Genomic DNA, 20925 nt, shown 5'->3' on the forward strand with positions numbered 1-20925 from the left:
GAGTGAAAGGAGTTAGTGGATTAGCTGTTCTGATCAGCTCGAGACGTAGGGTTGTTACTCTTCAGAGGGCCTGAACTCGTTACTTGTGTGTGTCGTCTCTTTTACGTTCTTGTGAGTTCTTGAGTGAGAGAAGATCGAAGGTGTGTGAATCGCGATCGTGAGCTGAAATATCCTAACAGACCTCTATTACAGAAGTGGGTTGAAGATAGTCTAAGTGCATTATTAAACATGATCTTCATTTCTCCTATGTTGAGTATGTTAGAGTTAGGTTGATATGGTTGTATTTGAATGTTTATGTGAAGTTTATAACTAGAAAGACATATGCATCATTATGAGTTAAAAAGTAAAATTAGAAGTAGTATCATTTTACAAATTTATATATATCATTTTTGTGACAGTTTTTGTTGAAACTAAATTTTCAGGAAATTCAAATATAATATTGCACAATAGACTATGCCTAGGAAATTCAAATATAATATTGATAACATCAATAGTTTGGGATAATTTCACAATGATCATCAAGGTGTTGATGGTTATTTGGAGGTTAAGAACCAAATGTAATCACTGCACAATAGACTATGCCTATGAATCACAAAAGACATGTACGTCCAGCTATAATCAACATTCACTAGCATGCAACAGAACTCCTAGTAAGGAAGATGTAGTTGCTTTAATGGTTATTGGATAGGGAAAACTACAACCAAGAATCTTTGACCAGAGTGGTTTTCGTGATATGGTAGCTAAGGCTCCAACTAAATTCTATAATAGAGATCTAAAAAATATAGAAAAAACTAGAGATAGAATTTTTGCTCCAATGGGTTCCTCTATTATAGAGGAACACAATAGAGCACAAATTTCATATATATTTTCTATTCTATAGACCTCTATTACAGAAGTGGGTTGAAGATAGTCTAAGTGCATTATTGAACATGATCTTCATTTCTCCTATGTTGAGTATGTTAGAGTTAGGTTGATATGGTTGTATTTGAATGTTTATGTGAAGTTTATAACTAGAAAGACATATGCATCATTATGAGTTAAAAAGTAAAATTAGAAGTAGTATCATTTTACAAATTTATATATATCATTTTTGTGACAGTTTTTGTTGAAACTAAATTTTCAGGAAATTCAAATATAATATTGCACAATAGACTATGCCTAGGAAATTCAAATATAATATTGATAACATCAATAGTTTGGGATAATTTCGGATTGATCATCAAGATGTTGATGGTTATTTGGAGGTTAAGAACCAAATGTAATCACTGCACAATAGACTATGCCTATGAATCACAAAAGACATGTACGCCCAGCTATAATCAACATTCACTAGCTTGCAAAAGAACTCCTAGTAAGGAAGATGTAGTTGCTTTGTTGGTTATTGGATAGGGAAAACTACAACCAAGAATCTTTGACCAGAGTGGTTTTCGTGATATGGTAGCTTAGGCTCCAACCAAATTCTATAATAGATATCTAAAAATGTAGAAAAAACTAGAGATAGAATTTTTGCTCCAATGGGTTCCTCTATTATAGAGGAACACAATAAAGCACAGATTTCATATATATTTTCTATTCTATAGACCTCTATTACAGAAGTGGGTTGAAGATAGTCTAAGTGCATTATTGAACATGATCTTCATTTCTCCTATGTTGAGTATGTTAGAGTTAGGTTGATATGGTTGTATTTGAATGTTTATGTGAAGTTTATAACTAGAAAGACATATGCATCATTATGAGTTAAAAAGTAAAATTAGAAGTAGTATCATTTTACAAATTTATATATATAATTTTTGTGACAGTTTTTGTTGAAACTAAATTTTCAAGAAATTCAAATATAATATTGCACAATAGACTATGCCTAGGAAATTCAAATATAATATTGATGGTCATTTGGAGGTTAAGAACCAAATGTAATCACTGCACAATAGACTATGCCTATGAATCATAAAAGACATGTACGTCCAGCTATAATCAACATTCACTAGCATGCAACAGAACTCCTAGTAAGGAAGATGTAGTTGCTTTGTTGGTTATTGGATAGGGAAAACTACAACCAAGAATGTTTGACCAGAGTGGTTTTCGTGATATGGTAGCTAAGGCTCCAACCAAATTCTATAATAGAGATCTAAAAATATAGAAAAAACTAGAGATAGAAGTTTTGCTCCAATGGGTTCCTCTATTATAGAGGAACACAATAGAGCACAAATTTCATATATATTTTCTATTCTATATACCTCTATTACAGAAGTGGGTTGAAGATAGTTTAAGTGTATTATTGAACATGATCTTCATTTCTCCTATGTTGAGTATGTTAGAGTTAGGTTGATATGGTTGTATTTGAATGTTTATGTGAAGTTTATAACTAAAAAGACATATGCATCATTATGGGTTAAAAAGTAAAATTAGAAATAGTATCATTTTACAAATTTATATATATCATTTTTGTGACAATTTTTGTTGAAACTAAATTTTCAGAAAATTCAAATATAATATTGCATTGCAGCACGGGCATTTTTCTAGTTAATCATTATATAAAAGTGAGGGTTTATGGGTAGATGAGTTCTTAAGTATTCTTAAAATTTGGAAATGTCATAGTAATTGGCTCATTGATTCTTAAAATGATGGTAATAAAATCTGTTGTTATTGACTTGAATTATAAAATCCATTTATTTGTTACTCGAAATTTTTTTAGTTATTGTTAATTTTCTAAATCTAGTTAATCTAGTGTTATAGGAAGATGAATTTTCAACATTTTTACTCATAAATATCACATCATTAGAGAAGTGGTAAGTATTATAAATAAATACCAATATTTTTAGTAGATTTCTATTTTTATTTGTTTTGTCAACAACATTCACCATGCAAGTTTAAACTCTAGTGACACTAATACAAATAACAAGGTTATATGTATAAATGGATCATCTAAGATTTCACACCTACCTTGGTAGTAATAATACGCCTTGTGTATATAATTGTAGACGAAAATTTTTATCTCTGCATACACGACTTGTGAATCGATGATGTTGGAGTCATCGATTCTTGCATAAAGAGAAACATATGAGGTATATGTGTAGTCTTTATCCCCACCTTTTGGGTAGATTAGGAACGTCCTTTTAACATTTGTTAAAGCCAAAATAGGTCATAATTAAAAACACATATAAGCTACCAAAATAATTGAACTTGATGAATAGTGAACTTACCAATTAAATTCACCAACGGTGAAAGGATGGGACTCATAGTATCCATCCTTGACTAGATCCATCATGGTTTTGAACGACTCGAACTTGACGCTATAAGATGATGGAGAACTGTTTCCTAATTTCCTAATCTCTTCTGGTGGTACCTTGAGTTTCTCGTTTTTATGTGACCCCTTTAGTAACAAAAGAAACATAGCCCAGTTAAATAACAATGATTATCGAAAGATACAACAATTATCACACCATGAAGTATCTATCCATAAAACATCACGAACAAATAATCAAGAATTTATTCATGAATGATCAAATGTTACTTTCTGTTACATCAGTCAAATGTTATTTAACAGTTAACAAATAAAATTTTTACGATTACTCAACAAATGTTATCGTTAAATTCAGTTGTAAAAATGGGATTTTTGCAAAATTGACCTACAACTCAAAGTCAAACACAAAACTAACTTCCCTTTTTTTTGGAAATTAGTTATGCCCTATTCACCCCACAAGTTCATATAATTAACGAAAATACCATCAATTTTTTTTTATTTTTTTTTCGAAAATGATATTTTTACTAGTTACTATTGTTTGTTTCCATCTCTTAAGTATTATTGTTATAGACACTAATGATGATTATTGTTACGAGTTGGAAGAATGGTTAAAATGCTTCTTAAAATGTTGTATCAATATGAAGCTACCAACATTCTTGTTTATTAAGATGAGAAAAAGGCCATTGGAGTTTATTATTGCATATGAGAGATCCAAAAATAAGAAAAATGCTACAGAAATCTTTATTTCATTGATTTGTAAATGTGTAAACACATTGTTAGCACATGTATTACATCTTGGAAAACATTATTACTGATTTTACAAAACAATTCACAACTAAAAAGTAGACATGCAATTCACAAAACAGACCACAACCAAAACTATTATAGATCATTCCTCTACAAAGACAAGCTTGGACTCTACTTGATATGGAAAAAGACTTTGTCAGAAGACTTCCAGGAAGTCCAGACGACTTCTAGGAAGTCCAAACGACTTCTAGGAAGGCCAGACGACTTCCAGGAAGTCCAGACGACTTTCAGGAAGTCCAGACGACTGAAATGGAAGTAGTCTGGAAGACTTCCTCGAAGTCGTCTAGCGCATTATATTTTAGACGAGTAACAGGTAAGTCGTCCCAGAAGTCTTCCAGATCTAAAAAACCTGCATATCAAATCCAGATCTGAAAAACCTGCATATCCAAAAACATTTAAATGACTTAAAAACAGAAAAAATGAGTGAAAGATTAGATAAATCTACCTTTATAGAACACACAAAAATACATATCTAAAATTAATAGATCTACCTTTAAATGAGTAGAAGATGAGTACCATTTGATTAAAAACCTGCAAAAACGATAGATTAGTAAGAAATACATGAGACAAAACTGAAAAATTCATATAAAATTTGGTGTTTTCAAGTCAAAGAGATTAGAGTGGGTTTGGAGAGTTTTAGTTTGGAAAAAAAGTAAGAACTTTATACAACAAGAAGTTATCAAATGAAGAAAAATCAAACATACAAACTTATCAAAACGCTCAGATCTATTATGAAAGAGAGACTTCGTCAGAAGACTTCCATGAAGTCCAGATGACTTTCAAGAAGTCCAGGAAGTCGTCTGGAAGACTTACTTGAAGTCGTCTGGACTTCATGAAAGTCATCTGGACTTCAAATCCAGATCTGAAAAACCTGCATATCCAAAAACGTTGAAATGACTTAAAAATAGAGAAAATGAGTGGAAGATTAAATAAATCTACCTTTATAGAACACACAAAAATATATATCTAAAATTAATAGATCTACCTTTAAATTAGTGGAAGATGAGTACCATCTGATTAAAAACCTGCAAAAGAGATAGATTAGTAAGAAATACATGAGACAAAACTGAAAAATTCATATAAAGTTTGGTGTTTTCAAGTCAAAGAGAGTAGAGAGAGGTTGAAGAGTTTTAGAATGATGAACATTACATTTTTGTTGCAGCCATTGGAGAGGAGGAGAGAGAATGTGTAATTTTTTCTTTTTATAGGGAGACAAAAAATCCAATTAGGTTGAATATTTTTGATTCAGACGACTTACTAGTCCAGAAGAGTTTAATATTTTTAGCGGGAAATTAAAATATTTTTAGCGGGAAACTAAAATAGAAGACTTTCCAAATGACTTACAAGTAAGTCGTCTGGTTTAAATTATTTAAGCGGGAAAATATTTTTTTTTAATTTTAGGTGGGAATATTTGGACGACTTACATGTAAGTCGTCTGTTTTAATTTCTTCACCATACGACTGAAATGTAAGTCGTCTAGATCCTAAACATAACCCCTAAATTTAATTAACTAACTAAACACTTCATAAAATTAAATTAAATTACCAGAACGAGTCAGCTCTGGTGGTAAAGGGGTTGCGGCTGTAACTTCCGCCACCCGGTTTCGATTCGCGCTGGGAGAGACTATTTACATTGCTTGGGTTCCCGGCAAAGAGGTGAAAACACTTTTTTTATCAAAAAAAAAAATTAAATTAAACTTCAAAAGTGTTTACTATACACAAAAATAAACACGTATAGGTAAAATATTAATTTTTCAAAAAAATATTCAAGCTTTCCAAAATCTAACCCTAAGAATACATACAATACTATAACATATGTTCCCAAACCCTGGACCAAAGAATACCATGATTCACTACTTACACTCATCTATGTTGAAAACAATTCAATTTTGTTATATTTTAATTTATATCACTTAAAATTGTTTATAATTACATGATTTTAATTTTTCGCTTATCAAAATATTTTTTAAAAATTTTATAAATTATTTTTAAGATCAGCTATAACAGAAGACTTACTTTGAAGTTGTCCAGACGACTTCCAACATCTCAGACGACTCAGACGACTTACTATGGCTATATTCGTAAAAATACCTTATGTTTTTTTGTTTGGTCACAAGGGTCTGGGTTATAATTTCACAGGCTTTTAGTTAGTTTTACATTTGATTCAAGTTTGGGTATAGATTTGGGGTTAAAATCAAGTTGTGAGTTAGTTTGGCAAAAACCCTGTAAAAATCGAATAAATGTTCGAGAAACCTATGAGAAAATGCTTCTAAGAGAGAACAAGTCAACCCTACGATAATGAGACGGATCATGGCAAAACTTATGGGAAGTAGAAGCCAAAAGAAAGTAGTCATAACCTGATGTCGAAAGCCTAAAGAATAGGGATCACTAAGAAAGAATCCTATTTTGGAATTCACAGCTACTGCCAAGAACACGACAACCAAAGCTACCAAAGGCCATCGCCATCCAATTGATCTCTTCCCTCTCGTCTCTACTTCTATGTTTGCACTTGCTTCCATGATAAATCAATCCTTCATAAGACAAAAACTCAAGATATTTCTTTAAAACATCTTTTGTTCCTGATATTAATACAAGTCGCGTGTTGAAAAAAGGTCTTCAGATAAAAACATCTTGCCGTCTTAGGCTTCTCATCTCCGTTGACTAAACACCACTCGTGCCGTTTTTTCTGCTTATGTAACATTTTGGCTTGGCTCAGTTTGAATCAATCAACTCTATAGTGAAAAATCTAGGGAAATTCTATATTTATTTGAATTAGTCAACAGAAAGTTGAGAGTAGGAGATTCGATGGATCAGCCAGTGTATCACAATTTTTGTTAGAAATCGACTACCGACATAACTTTAATAATCAAACTCCCAATATAATTTTACACAACCGTTGTAACCGATCTACCGTAAACACAGCTCGTCTATAGTAACAATAGATCCTTCTTGTTTGCACAAAAAGTAGAAAACAGAAACAAGAAAATGCCATACATTAAGCGCTCTACCAATTTACTTATTGTACCTTACTTATGTGACTTATTGACAAAAATAAAAGCAATTGACTTTATCTCAACCTGAATCCTACTTCGGAGATCCAAACCGCTTAGTTATGTTAGTTAGATGCCTCAGAGTCAAGTACGGATCATCAGTAGATTTGGTTGGTCATTGTTTAAGCATCAGAAAAGAAAAAAAAAATTAAATATATTTATTTTTTTTTTGGTGAAAAAAATAAATATATTTGTTCTTCATGAGTTTACCTTTAGAGGCTCAGCTTCTTCGCCTTGTCATTGTGGACGTTCTTGAGCTGCTTGGTGGTTTTCTGATTTCTTCTTCACCAAGTTTTGCGCATATAGAGACCTGAAAACAATCACATGCACAAGTGAATAGGTTCAGATTCATAACAAGGTCTGAGACAGAAAATGAAGTAAATAGGCTTGGTAAGGTACAGGTTATAATCACAAATACCTGCAGGATATGAACAACGAATTCAGGTTTTGAAAAGAGTATACTCCATGCTCTTATCGTGAAACAAACTTGACCACAAACCTCTCACCACGTACTCTGTGATGAAGTAGATTGAAGATTAGACAACAATACCTTGTATTACTTCTCGACATCATAGCCAACAAGAAGAAGGCTAGGGACGCCAAAATAGTCAACAACGTGATTAAAACTAGCGGCACCACGAAGACACCAACTTTTTTTGGTTGTTTGTTGCAGACAAGATTGTGTGTTACAATCATCTAAACAAGTTCATGTTTCCTCGTTTGTCATATACATTAACTAGCAAGATACAGTCTATTTGGTTTTAGACATATAAACTTGTCTGAATGTTCTGTTACGGCTACGGTAATTAATCAGTACGATTGAGTTTTCATGAAATTTTCAGTCTCTTGATGAAGAATTTAAGTACAACTGACATTTACGTATATATAGTTTTGTCAAGCTTTCGAGAAAATCAATTAATTCACTGCAAGTGAAACATTTATGCTTCTTACAATAACCATTATTTTTGCAGCATTAATACAAATAATGAAACAAGATTAATTGACATGGACACCTATTTTTGATCTTCTTCTTCCGACTCCTCTTCAGGGTATTCTTCATCTATTTCAATCGCTTCTTCTTCAAATATTTCGTTTTCTTCTTCCTCTTCTTCTTCAAATATTTCTTCTTCTTCCTCTTCCTCTTCCTCTTCTTCTTCTTCTTCAAATATTTCGTTTTCTTCCTCTTCCTCTTCCTCTTCTTCTTCAAATATTTCTTCTTTTTCCTCCTCCTCTTCAGGGTATTCGTTATTCCACCTAACAAAAGGATGGTTCATCAAGCTGTCAACAGTCCACCTTCGGGAAGGATCTTTCTTAAAACACTTTGACAGAAAGTCCTTTGCTTCTTCAGACAAAGAATCAGGAACATATGGAACCAAATCGCTTTCACCAATGAGAGTAATCCATTCTTCCCAACAACACAACGCACCATGCTCTGCCCAAACACGTTCCCCTGTCAACATCTCAAGAACCGTGCACCCAAAGGCCCAAACATCCGCACCATAGTCCAGAACTTTGTCCCCTATAAGCTCGGGGGACATAAACCGTGTTGTGCCTCTCACGTGACCCCATCCATCACCGTACTCACTCGACCCTTTCTCCATGGCTTTCCCAAAACCAGAGATCTTAGCCACAAACCCGTGATGCTCCCCTGTCTTCTCAGCGGCGAGTAAAATGTTCTTCGGTTTGATGTCGCAGTGGATTATCTTCTTTTCATGGATATGCTTCAGACCAATCAGGATACTCATAGCGAACATCTTCACATTGTCTTCCGCCAACCCTATTCCTTTGTGGAGTTTGATGTGTTTCGCGAGGCATTGACCGTGACAGTACTCGAGAATGGTGTTGTACACCATCTTCTTGGTTTTCTTGTCATGTGTGGTCACGTTGCCATAGTAGGAGACGATGTATGGGTTATCTTCGAGACGGTTTAAGAACTCAGCCTCGTTCTTGAGCCGTGAAGCCTGTGAGAACTCGGTCGTTTTGATTGCCATCTCTTTAGGAAGTGATTCTTCTTCTCCCTCGGTCGTTCTCACGGCTAAGTGAACAGAGCCATATGAGCCTTTTCCAAGAAAACTAGTCAACACCCAGAAGTCTCTTTCTCTAAAAGGGCTCTTCTTGGTCGAGGAAACAGCATCGTCCTCTGTTTTAGGCTTCTTGTGAGGACAGTCGGAGTCGCAGCTGTTGTCGTCGTCGTCACATCGACCATATCGACTGCTTTCTTTAGAATCAGACATAGATCTCTTCATCTTTCTTTCCTTCGTTATCACTCTCTTTAGATTTCTCAGACTTTGGTAATCAAACGAACAAAGACTAATTGTGTAGTTGTGTCCTGTGTGATTTGTATTTATAATCCTACTACTTGCATCTCAAGTTTCTCTATTTACTTTTTTCAATTAGGTTCGGGGATGTCAGGCGCAAAGCTGAACCTTAGGTTCGGACCGTGCGGTGATCAATCCAGCCGTTATATTTGACACGTGTAATGTTTGATTTCTCTATTTCCTTTTTTCAGTTAGGTCTGGGTGCAAAGCACTGATAATCCAGCTGTTTCAATTTTTACTCGAACGTTAGAACTGCCACGTGGAATTCAAATTTCTAAATTTCCTTTTTTCGTTCCTTTGGTAATAGTACTACCCTTGTTCGAAAACTCGCTAGGCGCTACGCGTGCGGCGCACTAGGGCCTAGCGATTTATTGAAAAAGCGAAAAAAAATCGGGGAGTACGCGGGGAGGAATTTTGTGTACTTTATACGTATAATACCACATATTATAACTAGAAGTTAACATTTTAAATTGTAGTTGCTATATATTTATGGTTTCATACATATTTAATGAATTTACGTTACTAAAGTGGTTATTGCCTCATTGTAACTAAGCAAGGGAAGGTCGACACACTTTAAGGTGGATTAAAAATTTACAAATGTAATTATATATATACAGTTTCTAGCATACACGATGATTCTTCACAGGTGAAGTGGTAACTCTGCACAGTACACTTAACGTAGAGCACAGTTCGACTCTCGTGTCTTACACTGTATTATTTTATTACTCATTTATTTTAATAGGGATGAAGTTGTATTTTGTACTCGTCTTCTTCCCAGACCTATTTTTTTTTTCAGTATGCGGCCGCCATTGTTTTTACTCGAGCTTTCGATGATTTCATCACGTAATCCCTTAGATTTAGCACTTACATAATAAAACACATACTATTCTTGTGTTTCCAATACAATATTAACAAAATCTGAGTTTTTTTTCTAATGTTTCATGATTTGGACAAAACGAGGTTTTGTCAATTCGACGCCCGCGTTCTCTAATTCTACGCTCCAAGCCAGAATTACTCGTGTTACTGTTCAACACCAACCGAATCGATCTTAATCGCCGCGCTCACCATACGTATAGCGTTTAACCGGCCGCAAAATCGGTTACGCGGCCGAGTTTTTGAACAAGGAGTACTACTAATAACACCTAGATTTTTTTTTTTTTTTTTTTAATAACAACTAGATGAGTGACTACTCCCTCTAGATTTAAGAGATTGATGTTTTAAAATTTGCATGTAAAAAAAAAATACATATTTTTATTTATTAGTTTTATCTATTTCCAATAAAGGCTACCTCTCAATGTTTTTAGATTCTTTTTTTTTTAAATTAAAAAACAAAATAGATTGTAGACAGAACATCAATCTTTTCTTTTGTAAACAAAGAGAAAAACTAAAACATCAATTATTTATATATGGAAGAAGTATTATTCTACTAACGAGATTATTATTTATTGAAATATTAATCTGTGTATTTAATGAAAAATATTAGACCTCGATCCAGTAGCACATAACATAATTTAAAAAAAATATTTTATGATAATTTAATGTTAGAAAAACACTCATTAAATATATATAAATTTGATGTACATTTAACTGGTTATAACATTTATTTACATATTGAATAGTGTATATTTTATTTTAAATATTTTATAATTAACTTATTATATAATAATAACTATTAATGAATTCATCTCATCATATGAGTATGACCCTTTTTCAAATGAGATTGAAATCATTCTTAATGTTTATGTTCTATAAAACAAAAAACTTATTTTTAAATATTTATCTTGAAATGATTGATATTCATTTTTGATATTTTTATTGTCAAACTTAGATGATCCATTTTTAGCAGAGCAATATGAATATTGTCTAACTTATAAAATTTTAACTTTGATAAAAGTAAATTATTTATTCGGATATATATCCAATATTTAGCATAAAACTTAACGAAAATAATAAAAGATAAATTTAATCATCAGTTAAGTCACGCATTGCAGTGTTTTTCATCATTTGTATTTACTTACAAAATTTGAATCATAACATATATACAAAATATACCTTTATTACATAAATGATATATTTTTATTTAACAAAAATAAGAGGAGACAAATATGATAAAATAAATATAATCAGTATGCTCTATAAATATTTTTGTTGATGATTATATAAGATTAACTGTGTGCTGCTTAGAATTATGAGAATTCGGCAAAAAAAAACCTCAACTTTGCACGAATTGCCAAAAAAACCATGAACTTTTGGACTGACCAAAAAACACCAAACTTTCATTTTTCAAATAAGATGAAACGACGTCGTTTTACATGCAGACCTCTGGATTCAAACCCAGGTTGATTGGTCAAATGGCAAGGTATTTTACCACTGGGCTACTAGCACTTTCAATGTTCTTACTAACATGTTTACTTTTATTTGGTACATATTAAATATAAAAAATTCTCTAAAAACTTAATAAGATCTTTAAAATTCCAAAAAATTAAAAAATTAAGAAGATCTTTATAAAATTAATTTAGAAATTAAAATTAAAATTAAAAATAAAATTTTATTTTTCTTTTTAAAAAATAAAAACTCTTCCAAAATTTTCTATAAACTTAAAAAGATCTTTAAAATTCCAAAAAATTGAAAAAATAAAGATTTTTTTTTATAAAATTAATTTTGAAATTAAAATAGAAAATAAAATTTTATTATTTCTTTTCAAAAAATAAAAAATCTTCCAAAATTTTACTTTTCTTTAAAAAAAAATAAAAAAATCTTCCAAAATTTTCATAAAATTAATTTTGAATTAAAATGATAAAACCAATGACAAAATTTTCATAAAATCCATTTTTAAATTATAGAACCAATAACAACAGATTTGAAATTGGATTTTAAAATGATAAAACCAATAACACTTGATTTGACTTGGATTTTAAAATCCATTAAAACACTTAAACCAATAACACCTTATGCTCCCCTGATTCTTTTTTTGATATTTTCCTTTTTAATACTCTTCACTTTTTCCTTTTTCGAATTAGGGTAAAACAGAACCGTAATTGTTCAAGGCTTCAAGCCCTGGGATTTCATTAACACAAGCCGTGTTAATTATACAGTTTTAATTTTTATTATTTTTAATACAAATAAATGTGTTTGGGGCAGATAATTAATGGGCCCTGTCTCATCTTTGTAAGCCCAAAAGATGGCACCAGGTGATAGTCATCGCTGCAAGAGTTACCACTGATATTACAATTGAACAAATAGATTTCAGAATTAATTATATAGATTTCAGAATCAAAATTAATGTATTTGGGGTTGAAGTTCTCATTATCGTTTCTTCAAACATATAATTTGACAGAAAATACAAGTTCGACATGCATCTAATTCATCGTAATGCAACAGATATATTTCTGTTTCTTCTTCTGAAGGTTTTTGTTGTCCAAGAAATTCTGGGGTCATGTTTGATAATATTTAATTTGACCAAAAACCTTTATCAAAACAAGCATGATCAAGTTTGATGAATCCAATTTTCTTGTTTCATATGTTGGTGTTACTTCTTGATTTATGATTGTTCGTGTAGATCTTTCAGTATGTTCGTAGTATGTTCGTATGAAAGACACTTCGTATGCAACTCTTTTGAAATTTAATTCGTGTAATATGAAGACTCTGACAACCTGATGTAGCGTACATCCTAACCTCGTTATGCTTTGGTGTTCTTCTTTCCTTTTCTAAGATATCTATATTTTCCTTTTATGCATACATTTAGGTTTTCCTTTATTCTTTTGTGTTAGGACTTATGTCCCTATATATTGTGATCTCTTGGATTTGTGAGAGACACAACCTTTGAATTATTGAATTAATAAACTAGAGCTTTGGTTTTAACAAACTCTTGAATCCTTATTTCCGGGCATTCTCTAAGAATTCAACGGCTTTAAGAAGGCTTAGATAGCGGGTATTCTCAGAATTCAACGATATCTTTGCATTATCGGTTACTAGACGGTACTTCCGCTCCGTCACAATCAAACTCCACCACCTTCTCTTTTGTTGCAACCACCGTTTCACTTGCGGGAATCTCAACAGAAGAGTAAGGTTAATGTCAATTTAAAAGTGGAAGAAGTGCCAATAATGTCTCTCTTCAGTCTTCACAAGAGACAACAGCTCGACAAACTTTTTATTTTCTTCTTCATCTAGATCCACCACGAAGAGGCAAATTAGCAATGAGTACGTCGTTTCTGTATACACAGTTCGTGGTGATGCAAAAGTATTTTTAAAAAGTAAAGCCGCTTTACATTCGAATCTCACTTTGGTGCAGCGAGAAGTTAAAGCATTCCGGCCAATAAGCCTTGACTTCTCCACTCCTTTAACGAAACCTCCAGCGGAGAAAGTCACAAAGCTGTGTCTCTAGTGTGTGGATGGTTCCTATAAAATTTTAAGTAGTATGTATGTCAACCGAAGTTTATCAGGACACAAAAAAGTATAGACACCCGGATTGTAACTGAACGCCGCCTATCATGTCGAGCTCGATCGATTTAGGCTTCAGATTGAATCAAATCTTCAGAGAAAGGTACTTCCTATTGTTTAGGCGCAATTCACATTCTTTTCGATCGAATCTGTTTTTTATTAAAAATTTCCATTATCAATTTGTTTTTCTGGCATGGTTTCAAAATCAAATCTCCTTCACTTATCTTATCATTTATATCTTAAATTATTTGTTACTTATCTCAAATTGGGCGTATAATGTGTGTGTCTTTCTGTGAATATTTTTTATATATGTTTGTGCAGTGATGGGAGGCTGTTTCTCTGACTCAACATTGTCATGTCAATCAAGTTTCTCCAATTGTTTATGCGCCAAGGAGAATTATAATATTCTCACGAAAGATTGGTTTCTGGAATTAAGTGTTTGTATGTATAGGTTAGTAAGCAAAATCACACCCTTCACTCACATGAGATGATAAAAAAATCTGGTTGTGGCTTTTGAAAATGTGAATAAGGATTTTGCACTACTCCGCCCATACCATACAGACCTTTAATCCTGAATCCAACCAAAGCTGAGCCTCCTGCACTTTGTTTGTTTGCTTGTTACCTTCATACAAGTTGATCAGCACATCAACTATGATTTGGGAAAGGACTCTTGCTGTCTTCCACCGCTTCAAATGCTCCTAAAGAAGAATGGTTTCAAACACTTGATCAAACATCTTTGCTACATACGCTTGTCAATGAATAAACTTTGCATTTTCTTGTTTTGGTGGAAAGATGAAGACCTCAATTTTTCTGCTGGGGGTTTGTGCTCTCTCAGTCGACTACTGGGTTGAGTTCCTGAGCTCTACACCTTTTGATTCCTAATGCATATGTCATAAGTACTGCTACAATACAAAGACACATGTTTAGAAATGGGAACCTTCAGGTTCTTTACATAAGGCTGCTACCACAAACATTATCAACCGTGTCATCCAAAATACTCAGCCTCTAAGCTGTTAAGATGCAGCGGATGTGATGGCTGGGGACTGGGCCTTGCCAAGAGATAGGGTTATTGTGCTCACTATGTTGGGTTGGTCCATTTTCTTGCTATACTTTTTGAGTTTGATTGCTGCATAGAAAATATTTTGAGTGAAGAATGTCAAAACCGTGTACCGGACAATTCTCTCAAATAGAAAGTTTTAAGTTTTATCACAAAAATAGATCTCAAAAAATAAAATGACCAAAATAGCATTTTTCATTTTGAAAATTTTAATTTTTTTCTTAATTTTTAAAATTTGAAATCCTATCCCCTAAACCTCACTCCTCAACTCTAAACCATAAACCCTAAATTCTAAACCCTAAACCCTAAACTTTAAACTCCATTCTCTAATTTCTAATGTCTAGATTAATTAACTTTAGGGGTATAAGCGTATATTTACTTCTTTTGATAAAACATTTAAGTTTATTTTGGTTATTTCTATTTTTAAGATCTATATATGTGACAAAAACTTTTTTAAGATCTATCATTGAAAATTTCTCTTTGTGTAAATGCCTCTTGCCTTTGGAGTACTGGTCCCCTATTCCTTTTCCTTGAAGCTTCATTCATATTATTACTTTACAAAGTTGATTAAGGCATAGTTGCATATTTGATATCCGTTTAATTTTTCTTTGAATGTGGTATCCCTAAAATTCAGGTTCACTTAGTAAGGTATGTAATATATATCCCTTCCTTTCCTGGGGATCATTTTGGATATGTGATTTTACTTTGGATTGAGAGTTTTTTCTTGTTTGATGCACGGAAAGGAAAACAAAGTGGGATAGAAACATGACTTATTCACTCCACACACTAAGATATTATAAAGAAACACAAACTTAGGCTAGCTGATTACAAATTACACATGAGATAGTTTGACAATAGATATCAATTATTTTTATCAATCATTCTTATAATTTTTTTGTAACTATGTAATTCTTATTAAAATTCTCTATATCAGGCATCATTACAATAATTTCGAACGAAGATTCAAGCAAAATCGAGACAACCATAAAACTTGGTAGCTTTGATTCCACAAACTATATATAAGTTTTTGGATGTAACTCCGGATCCTACGTCATCATCACTACCGCATACAGGTTACTCCGAGAGGAGCTGATCACTCCCACTATCTTCCATGTCCAAATTATTATAGTTTCTTAAGCTCGGACGAGGAAAATAAAATGATCCAACTTTCCGAACAAGAATAAAGACCACCATTCAGCACTGGGATAGCCGAAATCCCGAGCGGCCACGCCACTGAGATGATGCCGGAACCTGCAAAGACCAACCAAAGCTCCAACGCCACTCACACGCTTCACCTCTAAGAACTAGAGGGTGATTCATTTGATACACCATAAGCAGCTACCAGTGACAGATCGATGCTACTAACATGAAGAGCTGAACCCGAAACACCCAACATGAGACTACGCTAATCTATATCGGACTCTCCACGCGCACACCCATGAACGGGAGAGTCAACGCCTGAGCATAGACAACTCTAGCCGCCGGAGGAAAAACCAGAAATCTTCACACGCCGACAAGCAACCTCTTTCGATTTTGCTAGAGAGGAATTCACCGCTGCACGGAAGAGAACCGTCGAAGCCCTTCTTGAGAGAGGTAGAGAGCACCTCCAACGCCCAGATACCAAGGCAGTTGGAAGAATGCTGATGACCAACTCTCCACACAAACAAGGAGCCGGAGAAACCAGATCCTAGGCAGTAGAGCCTTCTCCAAAACCCACACACCGCCAACTCTAGCAAAACCGGGACATTAAGAACATATCTGAAAATCGCCGTCCAGATCTCACCACCCAAAAAGCGACTCAACTTCTTCCCTTGACACCAGAAAAGGCCGACTTCCTTTAGATCCATCACTGGGCCCAGATCTGAAACACTAACATTCGACGACTTTTCAAGGGTTTCCACATATCAGAGACAGGGTGAAGAGTCGAAAGGAGAGCAAAGAGGAAAACGAGAAAAACGAGAAAAACGAGAAAAGCCATGCCGACGATATCTTAAACCCTTTTTCCACTGTTTTGAAATACTGATCATCCTCAAAACTGTGAAATAATTCAATAACTACATCAAATTTGAATGACAATCGTTTTTGGAAAATAGAATATAAACAATTTTAAGTAAATTTTTTTATTATTAACAGAAAATATAAACCAAATAATCTAAATATTTTCAAAATACGTTGTTTGTCAACAACAAATATTGATACCATAATTATTGTGGGAACGGAAATTCGTACCGTCGATTTCCGTATTCGGAGGAAAGTCAAGAAACCCTAACTTTTCCTGAGGTTCCGGATTCTCTGCAAGAGAAAATGACAAGTGACCAAATAAATGCGGAAAATATGAAAAGATAGCAAAACGAATTTATAGAAAAGGTAGATCTTATTTCGAATCCGCGTAAGAGCGTTGCGATCATTACAAGAGATTATAATAGCTTCGGCCGCAAGAGCTATCAGCGAATTACCTACTTCTAGCGACCTAAAACCTTAAACCTAGTTGAGTCGCAGCTCGATAACAAAAGACGAAAAAGATACGAAAAAAGTTTTGATTGATTTCGGACTGAACCTTATAAAAGGCTATCTACGTACCCCTTTCGAGGATCAAGCCGAACGTAGTTCGATTAAAAGAGTAGAAAAAGAGATCGAATTGCCTTTGCGAGTTTGTCTAGTAATCGAGTGCCATTCATAGAAACATAACATGTCGAGAATAATGCCTAAAGTTTCTAAATGCAGAGAGTTCTAAGAGTAAAATGAATTATGTCTTTACCTCTTCAACCTCGACGTCCTTATATACTCCTCCTAGAGGCGGTTTGCTCTTTCCATTTCTGCCCTCGGTCGAGTTTATCGATTCGCGGAAATATTCTATTTTTCTTCGATCTTCATGTTTATCTTTGGAAACTTCACATTTATCCTCCGAACTTGACATTTATCTTCTCCTGCAGAATAAAAGATAAACTGTCATAACGATTGGGCCTGCTTTCGTATGAAATCGTGAGTGGGCTTTTAGCCGCGTTCTAGACCCTTTCGGGTCGTTTTCCGACTTAACCATTTTTACGATTTATCAAAAGAGCGCTTCTGAAAGGACGTCGATTCCGAAAAAAGTTTGTATTTCTCGTATAGTGGAGGCAGTTCAAGGTGTTTAGTTAACCGTTGCCGTTTTATACGATCAATTCGAACTTTCATACGAGATAACGAGTTCTTGCGGTTTTTAAATCATAAAGTTCCAATGGTGACTACGATCGAGATGAAACAAGAGCAAGTTCGATCCGATCTCGAAGGAAGGAGCTATGAGGACAGGACGAAGATAGATGAGTTGATCTGGGCGAGTTGGACTGCTTGTTCGATCTAATCGCGCAACAGGCGAGTTGGATGACTTGTTTGGTCCAACTCGCTGAACGGGCGAGTTGGACAATAAAGCCTTATAGTTGTTTTGTTGTTTCGACGCTCAGGATCCATTTTTCCGAGGATTCGAGTAACCTTTCTCGAGGGCTTATCGTATGAATCATTTTCAGAATTCATACAAAAATCAATTTCGGTTTTTCCGTTATTTTTTTTTACTATTATCTCTTTCTTAAAGAGAGACATTTTCTTGAGAATATTCCGACATTGATTCCATCGTGACCGATTTTGACCCCAACAATTATATTGTATGTTTAAGCAAATAAAAGATAAAGTTTACTCTCACCATTTCATTTTAAGTGATATTCGATATTACGTGTATACGCACACCAAATAACCTAATGTGCACACTACCACAATCGAATGGTATGTCGATGTAGCACTTTAGGATCGAATCCACAGAGACCAACGATTACACTTTATATTTATGGGATCAATACTTAGCTAAAACAATTTGGGGGTTTTAAGATTTAAGGGTTTCGTGAGAAACAAGTAACAAGATTAATTAAAGTATTCAGTTAACTAAAATGCTAGCCTAGGGTGGTTTGATCGGGTGTTAAATAAGTGTGAGCCAAACAATTATTCAAGTTCGATTAAAGACCAATCTAGAACTCGGATCACTCGTGTAGAACAGCCCACTGTCGTGGAACTGCCCCCTATGCTGATCGATCTTGATACCTAAACTCTCGTTTGGATCAAGATGCGACAGCAAGCAATAGAGATCAAGTCCGATATGTTCACAAAACACCCTAATATCTACTTTCGCTGATTACGGATGCAATGCTCTTTCAAGTTATGTCTAGCAACCTATAACACTTTAGATGAATAGATTAAACATAGAATCAGGCACTAAGTGGGTAAATTGATGCAAGCCTTAAGAACAACAGTGAATGAAGACAATCGATTTATAACTTATTTATGTCAAGCTCACGGATCTAACACCCTAACACCCTAGACTAAGCAAGCTGACTACTCAGCCATGAACAAGAACACACAGAGACAGAGACTGAATAAAACATGTGTAAATAAAATAGAATAAGGGTTCAGGGGGTTGTTCTCTATGGGGAGAGAGATGGAGCCTTCTCCCTTTACAAAATATCAAAACACAAATCTCTAAAGGCTCAAGTTTGGTTCCTTGTCTCAAAAACAGCGTATAATGATAAAGAGAAACAGAAAATATGATATATCAAAGCTACAGGCGGCTGGGAGAGAAAATAGGGATAATTAGGGCAAATCCCGTAATGATTGTAGTTTCCTTAAAAATATCTACCGCTGGAACACTCACTCGGAACAGTCACTCGGGTTGCTCCGCTATCCGGAACAGTCATCAAGACTGTTCTGCGTGAAAACCACCAAATTGCATTGTTTTATGCCTCTTTTGTTCCAGCTGGTCTCTCTCCCATCCAATGCAACTCCAGACCTGTAATGATTCCAAAAAGACTAGGAAGACTCGATAAAGACTTGAAAACCAATTTAAAAGCATATATACAAGATGTATAAAACACCATATATCAATTCCCCCACACTTAGATCCTTGTTTGTCCTCAAACAATGTCAAGTATCAAGAACAGAGAGAAAGGTTTGAAAGTGTGGGAACTCTCCTATTCTCAGCAACCATACATTAACCACGAATATCTGAACCATACTAGCAGTAAAACTAGGACAACACACCCTTACTGGAACCCCCACTGACTGCTGTTCAAAAATCGGCTCCATACTCTTCATCTCAAACCTGAAAAAGCAACACTATTGAGACAGAACTCCCTACATTCATTTAAAAGTAGCGTGAGCTTCTCATCACATGCATCATTCAGGGTAGACGGTCTAGGTGTAGAACAGGCTATTTAATGGTGGAGTTAAGAGTGTTTAGGGGCTACCATTTCATTGAAGAGGATGCAGGATATCACACAAAATGGCAAGAGAGGATAGATCCATTGATGTCCACAGCCTCTACTCGTTTTTGCTCTATCTGGTGCGACTGTTCTGATGACGGAACATGCAACTGATTGTTATGCGTTCCACTTTCCTTTTGGTACCCACTCCTTTGTTCCATCTTCCCAGTGGCTCATGTTTCTTTGATTTCATCCCCTTCTCCATCACCTTATTTTGCTTTTTTTTTTTTGAAGGCTGATATGGTGATGTGACGAAGAAGGAGGTCATACATGATGGTTCTGAGTGCCACTGGTGGTTCTGATTTCGCAACTATTCTGGTTCTCCACTCCTGCTCTTGCGCAGTTCATTGGTTATGGAGCGGTTGCTCCCTTAATCCGCTTGTTCTCCTTTCTGACAGAATTTCTGCAGCAGTAACGAGTAGGAGGCTGCGTTGATCATTTCCTCTCCGACCTTTTTGCACATATCTGCACATATGACACTGAAAAATAAATGCATGAAGGTGGAATAAAGGCTAAGGTGCAAGGTGGGAACTAGTTAAAGATGAGCTAGCCACTCAAGATCAGCAAGATGGATAAAAAGGATAAGAAGTCCTGAGTGTGTTCTTGTTTCCCTGATCTAATACCCATAACAAGAAGAATTTCAGTCAAGATTAGGTTCAAGTAAGGTGGAGTTAAGTCTACCCAGTGTAACCTGATCGGCTGAGAACTTCTGGAGAATCAAGTGAGATATG

The 20925-nt window shown here is 34.5% G+C and overlaps 2 protein-coding genes across 2 annotated transcripts in view; both read right to left on the reverse strand.

Annotated features, from left to right (window-relative positions):
• Positions 1-20925, reverse strand: part of LOC103873306 — a 728778-nt gene that overhangs the window by 95173 nt on the left and 612680 nt on the right. The window lies entirely within an intron of this gene.
• LOC103873318 (mitogen-activated protein kinase kinase kinase 18) lies at positions 7998-11994 on the reverse strand. The gene has a single exon (XM_033272623.1). It carries the CDS (start codon positions 9341-9343, stop codon positions 8111-8113), a length of 1233 nt encoding a protein of 410 aa, XP_033128514.1. The 5' UTR covers positions 9344-11994; the 3' UTR covers positions 7998-8110.

This window comes from Brassica rapa, chromosome A06, assembly GCF_000309985.2.
Source record: "Brassica rapa cultivar Chiifu-401-42 chromosome A06, CAAS_Brap_v3.01, whole genome shotgun sequence".
NCBI lineage: Eukaryota > Viridiplantae > Streptophyta > Magnoliopsida > Brassicales > Brassicaceae > Brassica > Brassica rapa.